The sequence below is a fragment of the Rousettus aegyptiacus genome, unplaced genomic scaffold (assembly GCF_014176215.1).
Source record: "Rousettus aegyptiacus isolate mRouAeg1 unplaced genomic scaffold, mRouAeg1.p scaffold_m13_p_15, whole genome shotgun sequence".
NCBI lineage: Eukaryota > Metazoa > Chordata > Mammalia > Chiroptera > Pteropodidae > Rousettus > Rousettus aegyptiacus.
Window position 1 is genome coordinate 44786433 of NW_023416290.1, and position 14306 is coordinate 44800738.

The 14306-nt window shown below is 37.4% G+C and overlaps 1 protein-coding gene across 8 annotated transcripts in view; it reads right to left on the reverse strand.

Moving 5' to 3' along the window:
- Positions 1–348: 348 nt before the first annotated feature.
- TRPS1 (transcriptional repressor GATA binding 1) overlaps positions 349–14306 on the reverse strand; it is a 235974-nt gene continuing 222016 nt past the window's right edge. For all 8 annotated transcript variants that reach the window (XM_016138170.2, XM_016138168.2, XM_016138165.2 and 5 more), the window contains 2 exons: positions 10015–10137; positions 349–6974 (listed from right to left, as the gene is read on the reverse strand). In XM_016138170.2, the coding sequence (XP_015993656.1) occupies positions 5913–6974; positions 10015–10137 (1185 nt within the window). In that variant the 3' untranslated portion in view covers positions 349–5912. The remainder of the gene's footprint in view (positions 6975–10014; positions 10138–14306) is intronic.

Consider the following 14306-nt stretch of genomic DNA (forward strand, 5'->3'; position numbering starts at 1 on the left):
CATAATCATTACCCAATACTCAACACTCAATATTGGATACTCAATAAATGTTTTTGAAACAAACACAAATTTTTTATTGTTAATCTTCCTAAAAGAACTAGTATAATTTTTTTACATAAAGTCTATCAATAAGAGATTTGTTGGTTAAAAGGGGGGGGGGGAAGCAAAGCAAAATAAAACAAGTTGAGAAAGTCCAGGCTTTTCAATCTTAGTCTTATTATTATTTTTTTTTATGGTGATTTCACCATCTCAATTCATTAGAGCCTGTCTATGCATTACAATGGTGTGTATTTAATATTGCTACATAGATGAAAGTGAATCCATATAAACCATACCAACGCCATTATGTATAACTGGTGGTAAAACTTTATTATTCAAGTTTAGATGTAACAGACATCTTTGCTGCCTGAAGACTGTTTGCATAAGAAATACACCAAGAACATGTTTGTGAGTAGAAATGAACATGCACTATGAAAACAAAATTAAATAAAACAAAACAAAAAAAAAATCCATGTGTTGTAAGAACAGAGCTATTATAGCCAACATTCTAATATTCAAATCAGGACTACAAATTGAATTTTTTCTTAGCAACATGAAATCATTCCATATGAAAGACATTTTCTGCTGGTGAATATTGCTGTAAGTTAATTTTACATTGGCATTTTGAGATGTTTCCCATTCCCTTCCCACCCCCCAAATTGTCCACGTAGTCAAATTGTCCATCCTAAGGAATTTGGCATTTCTTTTTGTGATATTTGCCTTGTTGGTAGCCATTAAGAAACTATGGTTTTATCAGCCTTGTAATAGTTTTGCCTCTTCATAGCCAACATTATAGGCTGTCTAGTTATGATATTTACAGCTCATTTCTAACAAAAATGACCCCAACCTTTCTTGGCCCTTGGGAACTGAGAATTTAAATAAGCCCCTTAGCCATATAATAATACTTGGCACTCCTGTGGTGCCTCTCAACCAAGGGTCTCAAAGTGCTTTACAAACAAGTACTATATTACCATTATTATTATTATTATTAATATTATTAATATATATATATTTTTCCATTTTACAGGTGAGGAACCTGAGGCACAAAAAGAAAAAGTGATTTGCTGCAGGTCATATAATGAAAGACAACCGGGGTAAAATCAGAATACAGTTTTGGGACTTATGGATCTTGAAGGATCGTTTTCTCTGATGAAGGCTAAATGTTATTTCCATGTAAAGTTACTCCTGCTTTTATTCTGGTGTAGGATGGAGTGAAGCTTACAGCTCTACCTTTCCATTCAAGAGAACAACACATGAGCATACATTATCCAGTTTCCGTGTGTGGATCAATGTTGAGTTTCACATTTTCTTCATCCCTGACTTGACACACTTCTGCCCTAGCATCTTCCGGAGGTCCTAATTACTGTGATTAAACAAGGATGCTTTCTAAACAATTGCACCGCTACCAGGAACACGTCGAGTCCACTGTCTATGGAACGGTAATTGGAAAACCAAGAGGAATTGCTCTTCAAAGAAGCTGTGCCTTCTGTCCTTGGCCAAGTCTTTCTTTGGGAAAATAACACAGCCCTTCAAGGTCTCGATGCACATCTTTCTATCCTCTTCTCATTGACAGTTGCCTGCTGATAGAATTCCACCTAACAGTACCTACCTTTGGTTAGCACATTTAGTTTCCTATTCGGGTTGATTTCGATTCCTCCATTTTCTCCTGTGATCTAGGACAGTCAGCAAGTCTTCACCTACTTGCTCACCAAAGACACGTTGCGTTTTTTGCCACGGCCCTCGACTCGAAGACAGGAAGCTGTGAGCTCGTGTAAACTTTAGGCCAAAGGCTGGCACATTATATGGAAGCCGACAGCCAGCTTCTTTACTCCACACTTCCAACGCAGGATGAAAGCCATTCCCCCTTGAGAACTGCATTAATGTTCACTAACTAAACAGGCAGGGAGTTCGAGGTCTCAAGACATGTCACCTTGTGATGTTTGGCAGCCACACAGCAGGAGGCTAATAATTATTTTAATAGCAGTATTGATACTCTTCAATTTATTAAGAAAACGTATATCCTCAGGCATTTCAAAATATATATATATACATTTAATATTTTTGGAGCTGTATTTGCATTGGATCATAATAGATTATGTGCACATGTGCAATCATAAACATAATGTGCTACCACAGGCTTCAACAAAGAGCTGTCAAAGGTAATCACTTTTTTCTTCTTGTCATTTATTGTCTTAGAAAAGAATCCCCATGCTTGCTTTCTAAAATCTACCTTTACTAAAAGAGAACAGTTTAGAATAAAACACTATCTTAAAAGCTGACTTTTTAAAAGAACATCTCAATATGTCATGTAGAAAGAATGGGCAGGCTCTTTCCCTTTTTAACTATAGAGTTAATGTGTTAACGTTTAGAGCTTCATCCTTTTCTCATATACTTAAGAGTCGTGTCATGTCTCTCAATCCACAACTTTGTGAGGTGGGCTGGCTCTTTAGGCTTTTTCTATCCCCAACAACCTTATGAATAGATAGGTGAGAGAGGAAGGGAGGAAGAGTGAGAAAAGGAGAATGAGAATGTATGAGCTGGTCCTGGCTCACAGTTTGATTGATCCAAAGCTTGATTCAGAATACAGACAAGTAATTTTCAAAGACAGTTTTTAAATGGCATACAATTTTACCTGGCATATAGTTTTCATTATAGGGGAAGTCTTTTCCAAGAGGGGAAATTCCTAAATCGTCCTGGAAATTCTCAAAAAAAAAAAAAAAAAAAAAAATCAAGTCCCTAAATAGGTCATTTAAAAATGACAACTTAAGACAACAAAATGACTCACACATCTTAAAACCAAATAAAATAAAAATAACAACTAACCATTTTTGTAATATATTTTGAAAGATGGAACATACAAGGGGTATTTTAGTGTTATGATAAATTTTCTTCTTTTCGAAAAAGCTCAACCTCTTCTCCAACAAAATATGTATAACAAAAATGAAAATAAAATAATCAATAATAAAGGAATATGGAATAAGATCTAAGTGTCAATGCTATCCAAGAATATTCTACTGAAAGTAGACTGACCATAAATATTCCAAGATTAATGATCTGTATTTCCCAATGCTAAACATTATTACCAAGTCTGTCTGAGAAAAACAAGTCAGATGAAAATAAAAAGGCACACATGCCAAAAGTGAACAACCTGTTTGTGTCTGACACACTGAAGAAATTGCTGATGGAGTCATTTTGCCCCCAAAGTCATACTTGTAAAAATTGCCCAACTTAGCCAAACTTCTGGTATTTTGCTGATTTGAGCAGTCCACATGCTTGAGGATTGCCAGAGCACACTTTGTTGCTAGTCTTTTTTCTAAGAAAATTAAATATTGTGTTATTATTTGGAAAATCTTTGTTATATCTTTAATTGCCACCTCTCAAGTCTGCCTGTACATTTGAGATGCATTCTTTAAATTCTTAAGAAAGATAAATCATGGTCACATAATTTGAATATCAAAGCTCCTCATTCCATTTCTTTATTTCAGTTTATGTGAATCAGAGCTACCGGACAGGTGAGATCAGAATAGAGCCCTTTAAAAATGAAACTGGAGCAGAAGGCTTAGTCCTGATTTCTTTCTTTCTCTGTCTCTCTCTCTTTTTAACATGAAAACGAAAATGCAAGAATGGAAATGACAACACCGACATCAGAAAGACATTTCATTCACTACAACAGTCAGGAACTGGTTGAACTCTCTACCTGCCATCCAACTTTAAGAACCGAAGACCTGGCATTGTGAAAAAGAAACAAAACCCAAACAAAACAAAACAATGCAAAGCAACTGCGAATTAATGTAAAAATGGAGTGCAAATGCGACTACAGAATGCAATAAAAACATCAGTGCTGCAGATTCCAGCAGCACTTATCAAAATAATTTCTGAAATGTTTCATCTGAAACATAGACAAAGCAATAAAAAGGATATATGTGTATCATTTTAAGCATAACAATGTGACTTAAGAGCTTAAAAATTAAAAAAAAAAAAGTACTTGGAATGAATAGTGCTACCCTTTTTTTCCTAAGTAGGCATAAAAATATTTTCATTTCCTTCTTGTTTTCCATAACATTATATCAAGAACTTTCATTTGTTTCATGTTACCGTTTACAATTTTAATGCACATATACACACACTCACACACACACACACACACACACACACACACACACACACAAGATATCTACCGCAATAGAAATAGTTGCTTCATTACCTTGTTTGCTACATTTGCAAATGTAAACAGCTAGGCAGAGCCAGAACTGACTCTAATGCATGATGGAATATCTTTGTTGCATACGTACACTGTAGAAAATAATTATTCAATATGTCAGGCACCATTATTTGAAATGTAATACATTAATATTTACTAGAAAAATAAGTTTTTTTTTTTCCTATTTGTTCTCCCAACTTCTTTAATGAAATAAGTTAATCTGACAGTGCATCCAGTAGCTTGTAATATCTTCTACATCTCCGTGACAAAAAATAAACTACTGGTTGGGACGATATAATGCAAATTATTAAAGTCAGTCCTTGTACATACATCCTTGTAGCAAGCATTGAGGCTCGACTAACAGCACCTTTAACCAATTATTTAATGTTCAGTTATTTAGCCCTATTTCCCTGAGCAGTTATGCTGAGGAGCTTTCCCTTCATGGATAGTTTTACAAAGCCTTAAGTATTAAAAGTACTATGAAGACATACTTCTAAGAATCCTATTTAATGCTACTTAACTAAACCTGTATAAATCTAATGAAGGGATGGATTGGTACACATACCGTCAGTTTGTGGTAATGTAACCTTAGATGCTGCCTGACCACAAAGTTTGGAAATTACATTTAACCAAAAGAAAATAAATAAATACAGCAGGTTACCTTGTGGAGAAATACCGTATGTTCTAAACAAATTAAGCCCACGGTCTAAACTTTTGTATCCATCTATTCTTTTGAACTGAAGGGATCCCTTTAGTTATAACGTGCCAAGTGAGATTAGTGACCAAGAGGAGTCTTAAAAAACAAATCCACACTGGTTCATCACATACAAGAAAGAAAATACCTGGCTAAAATAAAGTTACTACATAAGCACTGAGGACGCTGGTTTTTAAAAACGTATATATATTTGGACAAAATGAACCTAAATTGCAAACAAAAGGACTACTTTCGAAAGGAGTATTTGAACATCTAAAGGACAAAAAAAATCAGAGAGGGTGTGCATGTGTATGTACAGGCAGGGCTGGCCAAAAACATTGTGCCACCATCTGTCACTTTTCTTGCTGACCTCACACCAAGCCGAATCACAGCTCACATTTCTAGGTCTAAATCTGAAACATGGTCAATGAGAGGAGCCTGATGTAAGGGGGACACCATTTTCCTTTCACTGCCCTGGAGATTAGATTTCTCCTCGTCTGCCTAGGATTTCATGATACTTTCTAAATTTAGGCAACCAAAATTCATGGGTTTTTGAACAAATGGGCCAATGGCCAGCCCAGTACTGCTTTAGACTCATAATGTGTAAAACCTTCCAAATTCTAGACAGCTTTGACCTCTTTCTTTATAAATACAATAATTATGGTCTGGTGATACTTCTCTTGGGTCGTTTCCACCGAGCACATTCACCGAGATGGTTCTGGCTTACTAGGTTCTAGAACGTGATGACTACATGCCATCTTCCATTTTTTTTTTTTTCTCACTGACCATCTGTCTCATTTTGAAAATCTTGGTAACCTACTCATTAAAAGAAAGAATAATAAAAGAAGGGAATTTCATGTTGGATAAGGCAGGCTCTATGAAGTATTTTGTTTTAATAGGTCTTCATAAGACATTACAAGCTATTGAATTCCCATCAAGAAAACCTATTTCTATTTAATTGTGCTAAGTGCTAAGGTTTTACTCTTTAGGTTTTCCATTTTTTTCCGCTTGTGCATTGTTCCTATGCAGGCCCCTCTGGATATGCGTTGTGAAGTCATATTTGTCCGTGCAAAGATGCTGGCATATGCTGCACTGGAAAGGCCCACTGTCACCATGGCAACTCATATGCAAAGCATACATCACTTCATCCAGAAAGACAATGCCACAGTGCACACATTTTGTTGACAGTTCATCTTGAGTACTTCTATCAACTTTCTCTGTTTTTACTACATTCAAGGGACCTTCATTTTTTACATTTGACGGCGCCTTCGTTTTCTCCTTGGAGGCACCGTTTGCAGTTGGCCCAGGTCTGGAATGCTTGATCGCCAAATCTAGAGGAATGTCATTGTCTGATCCAACAGCTGAAAAATGAGGAGGCAGATTGAAGGTGGGATAAGGCACATAGTTTTGGCAAGGATTTGGTAGGCCAGGCACGTGACTCAAGTAGTGCGGGTTCCCAGGAACGGAGAGCTTGTATTTACTCCAGAACCGCAGCCAATCAGCTTCACTCTGGAAGTCATTATGTACAAACGGCAGTCCGAAAAGGGGGTACTGGTACTTTTCGATAGGGCTGCCTGGTGGTGAATAATTTGGGTGTTTCGCAGGTCTCATGTACTTTTCTATGGGACTGCCTCTCTCAGAACTTCCTTTCCCTTCAGACACGGATGAACTATTTCCTGGGTCTCCAGTACTTTCCTGAGGGCTTTTTATCTGAATGTGCAAAGGTTGCATCCTTTTGTGAATATCCAGAGTTTGGCTGACCAGGACTGGCTGCTGAGCAGAATGGCTTTTAGTCAATGAACCCTGGGCTTCGTATTTGCTCAGGCTCGGGAGCGGAATTTCCCTCTGGTGACTTTCGGTTAAATGATCTTCTGACCTCCTCTCTAAGGGGCTTCCATTGACCTGCTCCTCACTGCCACCTCTCTGCTGTTTGTTGAGCTGCTCGGCCTGAAGTGCCTCTGGGTTAAGGCGCTTTCTTGTTCTTCTCCTAATAATCTGCTCACCATTGTTTTGTTTGATGATGTTTAAAGGCCTAGGAGTCTGCAGGGAACGCACACACAACACATAAAAGGAAAACATTAAAAATACATTGAAATGCATTAACAATTCCTCGCAAATAGAAACCATGCTTAAGTTCAAAGCATGGATAGGTTTTACGTTATAGATCTGCTAAATCTTCTCTTTTTTGCCCTAAGCAGGACCAGAGGAAGAAACCAAAGCATACTCTTTTAGCCTAATTAAATCATGCCCATCTTTGTAGGGAGGACCAGAAACTTTAATTTACTTACAAATGGCTTTTCTAAATTAAATAATAAATTTGGAAATGCACCGTGTAGTGATAAAACCGCATAGAAAGTTATGTAAACAAATGCGATCTTTCTGACATTTCTCAACTTCTGAGTAATGTGCTAAGATGTCAATGTAGTAATATAGGAAATAGGGTTTGATGATAACTGTAGAAAATTTATCCATTGCTATAGACTGAACTGCGTCCCCCCTACCGCCTCCGTCCCACTTCATATGGTGAATCTTTAACCCACGATGTAGCTGTATCTGGACGGAGCGCGGTCTTTGGGAGGTAAACAGGTTAAATGAAGATGCAGTGAGAAGCCAGGAAGAGGGTTCCCACTGGGACCCGATCAAGTTGGCCCTCTGACCGCCCTCTGCCTCTCGGCCTCCAGACTGTGGGAAAATCAATTTCTGTTGTTTAAGCCACCTAGTCTATGGGATTTTGTTACAGCAGTCTGAGCTGACTAATACATACATTCTTCTAAATAACTGCAAATGTGAATATAAAATATAAAATATCAAGGCATGCACACACAAAAAAATCAAACTGACCGAACGAATCCTGAGGAAAGATATCAGGTAATCAAAGCCACGTTGATGAGAGTTTTAGTTTTAGTTTTTGTTTCTTTTACCTTTCACTGTTATTTCTCTTCCTTTAATAATATTTTACACTCAGTAGGGAAGATTTAACTTGTTAACAGATGAAGTATTTGTTTTCTGTTGAAAATCTAAATTCATTTGGGCCTTGGTTCAATTAGCCGATCTGTCATTCTAACTTTGTACTCTGTACTTAAATTGAATGCTGACTTTTCCTCAGCTTAAGTATTTTATTCAGCGTAAGTATTATGGTTGGTATTTATGTATATGTTCAATTGGTGTTTATACTTTATAACTAAAATCCACAGATGAGACTATAATAAAGTCTACTTGTAAGAGCTCTTTCATTTATAAAATCAAAATAAGTTTAATAAATTAATGTATATTTACAGATTAAAAATTTAGAAGAATCTTTAAATGGGCTGAGATCTGACTTTTCTAAAAGATTACTGAAATGAGGAACTAATCTCCATGTAAAATATAAATATATGCAATATGTAATTTGTAAGTTATTCCTAGAAAGAATGTATCTTAAAGCAAGAGAGTATCTTTTATACTTCAAACAATATGCAAATATAAATCCTTTTTGGAATGTTTCTAGTGTCACGAAGGTATTTTGAAGGAAAGAAAGATAACACACTTGTTATTGACTGTTCAATTAATGGTTTCAGAATGAAAATGACACATCCCATGGATAAGCCATATTCACTTATTTCGTTCAGAATGTTCAGGTGTATAAAGAACTCATATTCGCGTTATAAAAATATGCAGTAATCTCTACCTTAGAAAGAAACCTGAGATCTGCATTAATACCTTTTTTAAAATTCCCTAACCTTTGTGGCAATCTTTGACATGAAATGTGAGCATAACCTTTATGTAGTTAAATTCCCGATTTATTAAAAACTCAAAATTGGAAAACATCTCCTCTCTGGAGAAATGAATATTAAAATAATTATAAGAAAAAAGTTTGATACAGTTGTTAAATTATCATAAGCTGGAAGAGCGGTAGTTTAATTAATTCCTGGCCTATGATTGGCCAGAGTTCAGTTAAAATCATTAATGTCAGTACTCATTAAATGGAAGCTTATTGCTGTGCTTAAGTGGTGAAGGTTAAAAAAGAGTAAGGTATGTGATGCTGGTGGGGAAAATCTACTAGCTACATGTTAATAACTAAGGTTTTTTACAGTTTATCACCAATTAGTATTGTTGGCGGCACCCATTTTTCAAAGAGTGCTTCCAACGGTCCATTTATGAGGACAGTTTGTCTAAAATTTTATTCCCTGTATTTGTAATCTACTCATTGGCTGTGCTAAGGGCTATGGTAAAATACCAAACGAAATGAAAAAGGAAGAGGAAACAGACTTCTATTTACTAAATGGGGTATTCCTATTTTTAAAGGCAGCCCTTGTCAGCAGATAAACTTTCTAAACTAAAAAAATATCCTTCAGGAAGTCAAATGCATGTACAGATGGGGAAATTTATAAGTTTAAAATTTAGTATAGGATTCTGACTAAAATTTGGTAAGAAATTACTGGAAATACCCCAGTGAGCCACAGAGAGAAGCCAGCCAGAGACCTTAAAACACAGGGCACCTGTGCAATTTCCTCTGCTGTGTGCTATTTGGGCACTTAGTTACTTCGCCTAAATATGCACTGAAAGCACTGCAGAGACCCACCTGGCATTTTCGGGTCCTCGTTCTGAACCAGTCTTCTCACTGTGCCCAAACACCAGCCCCCAAAGCGGCTAAGATGACACTTGCAAATTCCAAAGGCAAACCGGAAAATGAGCATTCTCTCCCTGTTCTATATTTTATGCTGAACATGGGAGAGTCCTCTTTTTAGAACTAAAACAACTTTTTTATATATTTTTGAACTTTTAAGAAGCTGTCTCCTTTCTACCTAAATTAAGTTCACCGAATTCTGATAACCTTCGTTCAACTATCTGTTATATGAAGTTCACAGAAATCCATCCTTATCCTCTTTTAAATCAAAAGAAGCATAATGCATCACTAATGATCTCAAAGGTATCTCCCCACAACATCTAAGGCCATTTCGCCATAAATCACACATGCGCTCAAAGTGACTGTATTCTATTCTGCGGGGGCAGGCACTGCAAACCAGGGAATGGTACTTAGCACACCACAAACCCGGCTGCTTCCGAAAGCTTTTTGTGAAACAGCCTAACAAGTTCTTACCGAGTGAAGCTTCTGGTAGAGGCCACACGCGTTGCATACATATCCACCATTTGCATTCTTTCGCCAGAGAGAGGTCTTCGTGGTCAAGCAATTGGCACAAAAGACACCCGAGCCTCTACGCCTCTGAAACAGGAAAAACACAAGGTCAGAGGGGAGTCACATGATCACTGGAGTTAGACCAAATCAACCCAGGAGTTTTGTCTTCAGACTAGCAACAATGACAGTATAAAACCACACTGCCCATAATGAGGTCAGGTTCAATTGTGTTTAATAGGCACCACTGATTTTCATTATAATTAACCCTACAGTGATGGATGAGGTGTGCGCAACACCAAAGGCTTTTCACAGAAACAACTTTAACTTTTTGAACTTTGGGTTTTGTGCCTTTAATGATGGCTCCTAAATGCTGAACCCTAAAATATACCTTTTAAAAGTGTCAAAACAAAAGTCAGAAGACAGAACATGGCAATATGTTTAACATACTTTGGAAAAAGAGGAGCCCATGGCACCTGAGCTTTAAAATACCATCGAGCTTGGAATAAGTACAGGATGTAAACCATTTAAAATTAAGCCTGATTTGTGCCTTTTTATATGTCATTCATGTAACATACGTTTCAGAGAATATAAGACACTCGATTCAGGTCTTTGGTTTGCAATTGCAAAATCTGAAAGGGAACACTCTGTATTTTCTGAAGCGGAGAGAACCAGTAGAAACTTCAGCCAACTAGAAGTGTAGTTTACTAATGAGAACCCTTACGAGGTGCCTGCTCAAGCCATACAATCCGGTCCCATCAATGGCTATTTCATTATTTTATTTGACTCAGGCTCGGAAATCACAAGCATTTCCGAATACAAATTGATGTTAGTGGGTGGAATTCTGTAAATCACCAGATTCAAAAATAATCTAAGAATACTTAAAAGTAGATAATTAGTATGGCTTGTTCCACTCTTGCTATCGAGTAATGATTCCATTAAACTTCTCACTGAAACAAAAGTCGGGCTGTGTTTGTAGGCACAAATACTAACAGGCAGGAAATGGAATTCTCTTGCAAGAAAAGAAAAAAAAAAAAAAAAAAAGGCGGCCTGAATTGCAACTCTGCTCTCCTTTCTCTAGGAAGCAAAGCCTTTAATGATAAAATATGCATGTTAGATAAGGAGTGGAAAAAGTCTTGCTGGAACCTAATTTTCTTATAAATTTAAAATTACAAACACTGAAAGTCGAAATTTCGGGGATTCATAAAATTTAGGCAATTTATTTAACTTGACTCCATACTGTAGACCAGCGGTATCCTTGCCAAGAAAATACAATGGTTATAATTGTACTCTGATACATTTCAAATGGAAAGCTTTCTGCAGACATAATTTTGGCTTCAAGACTGGAACACTTTCTTGGCATTGAAAGGGCATTTGATTCATCGGGTGTTTCACAATGTATCACTAAAAAGACCTGGTGAGCAGCCAGTTCCCTATAGGGTAATTTTTCCATCCAGATGCAAGTGCTATCAGAGGCCCTCGTCAGCTAAACTAATTATGATCTTGCAATTGCTGATGCCTGCTCACTCTAACATTCGACATCCTCCATTAATCATCAATACAAGGAAAATGAATGAAACGTAAAGAAATGAGGGCTGGTAAGCTGCACAGCCATAAAAATCTGAAATGAGAGCAATAATTTAACAAGATTGGGGAATGTTTTTAGCGAGCACCAAGTCAGGCTAACAATTGCCCTTTTCAACCAAGAACACGATTTCATTAGTGTAGCAGGTTGTGCTACTTTAGGTGATGTAATAAAAGCTAGATTTTTCACAAAGATAATCTCTGGCTCCCCTTTTTCTTCCTCCCCTCAAGTCAAGACCAGGAATGTGCTGTACGTTTCTAAATCTCACTAAGAGCAAGAGCAAACACTGGGTGTTAGTCCACAAGTCCCAGTGGGGACCTACCGCAAAAGTAGAGACTGCTGCCTCCTGAAAATCAATGAACTATTAGAGGCTGTGTTTATCAAACACTCTGGGGCCCCCTTTATCCGAAGTAAGTTGGGGAACCTAGTTAGGTTGTAATTGTGAAATTTCCCTGGGGCTATGCTGTCTTTTCCCTAGATTTAAATAACACGTTTGGCAAATAAACACCAACTTGATTCACATAAAGGCAATGTAAATGTCCATTTGGAAACTAACCCACATATGTGGCAGAGGCTCAAATCTGAATGTGTAACCATTCACTCCAGCCTGCTTTTCTTTCCTTCTGCCCTGGGTGCTTGACACAGCTTGCCAAACTGGGTGTAATCCTGGTTTCAGAGCATTTTAATCCTTGCACAATTTTGTGCTTAATTCTCTTGCAAAGAAAATGCCCTTCATTAGTTAGAAGGAAAATCTTGAAATTACAGTAGTTTCCACAGGTGTATCTTGCATTAAGCAGTACTTCTGCTCCAATAAAGGCCGCTCCAATATATTTTGGCTAAAGAGTATCTTTTTAAAAATCTATCAGGAGTACTTTGGATTCGCTCACTTGGAGTCAGTGTGGCATGGAGATTAAAAATCAGATTTAGGATTCAGACTACCTGTATTCAAAATATGTTTCCATCTTTTGTGGGTGCAACTTTGGGTGTTACTTCATTTCTTGCTGTTTACATGTCTCCCCATCTTTAGAGCTCGAGCTGCTGTTGAGTATTCATGTGGGTTAATGGATGCAGTTGAAACAGTGCCAGAGACATAGTAAATGCTCAACAAGTTATATTTCTTTTGTAAGAGAAGAATATTTCCTTAGATTTGCTTTAATCTCCTGAATCTACTTATTAAATATTTTAGATGTGCTTAAAACATAAGAGTTGGATACTATCAAATGCCTTTCGCTTGTGTCAATCTTATCAAATATGAGAATGGAAAGTTGAGTCAGAGTGAAATACCTAGGTGTTCACACCTAGAATTCAATAGGAGCGTGCTTGTGTAGGGGTAGAGAGTGGGAGGTAGGTGAGAAATATTTCACCCATTAAGTTACCTCCCATCTAAACAAATTTATCACTTTGGTAAGCACTGCAGAACCTTATTTTTGGTGCACTTGGAATTTCTGCAAGCAGCAGAGCAGGTAAAAGAAATACTGTCCCCAGCTGTGGGACCACAGATTCACAGAACTGTGCCTCATCTCTCTCTAAACTGCAACAGACTTGAGAGCCCTGACTTAGTTCTCACTTTGTATAACGCAAGCTGGCTGAACATTGCAAGGCATTTTGTTTGAAGTTATCAACGTCCTTAGCCCAATCGAGTGCAGAGAAGCAGTCTGTTGCCAAGGGGAAGCAGAATAGAAGTTTCCCCTGCCCCACTTTTTAAAAACAAGCTTGCCCTTGTTAAAGAGAAAGAACAGCACTAAAGACCTTATTTCATTCATTGTTTATCATGCATGACATAGTTTTAAAATATTTTGTCATTCTCCTTTACACCACGTTTGTAAAAGACAGAAATCATGTCCCCTAACAATCATCAAATAGTCTAAGTAATAAGAACCTAGGACAGTGCTCTGTCTTGAGCAGCTAAACGTTAAAAAAGTTGCAGATAATCTCCGCAGCTATTATTTTTATCATTAGTAGTCACTCCTATTTTTGGAGAATTTTTTTTGTCTTTTCTGTTTAAAATAGCCCATTCAGATTGACAAATTTATCCCCCGTCGGGCAGTGACAGCTAATGATGCAGAAAATAAAATCAAGAGAATTAATTTTCCAATCCTACATTCCGCACACTTCTTTATAAGAAATGGCTAAAGTCAGGTACTTGTTAGGTCCTAAGAATACACGGTCAGGTAGCACGAAGTTCCAGCTCTCCTTTATGTACGTCGTGATGGTCACACATTGCTGATGATTCTACATGTGCTTGTGTATGTTTAAATATGATTAAGATTGTTTTTCCTTTTCCTACATGCTGTTTCAAGGAGTTACTAACACTTTGTACCTTCATGACCTTGTAGAGGAGAGAAAAATATCAAGTCATCTGAATAAAGACGCTTCTGGGAAAGAAAATGATAGCAATATGTAGCTGGCAGATAACATCAGCAGCACACCTGAGAGGCATATTTAGCAACATTCTTACTCTCCTCTCAGTCTGAGGGAAAGCGCTCTCTTACAGATCCAAAGCCACACACAGCCATAACATCCTCTGTTGCTGGCCTTTTCTAACTAACACATGGGATCTTCTTCTATGTGGGGTCAACAAGGGACAAGAGTAAAGAAAGGCTGGCGGAAAACCCAAATCTACATGAAAGTCTCCTCAACTGAAAATTTCTACAGAGAAAATTCCAGAATCAAC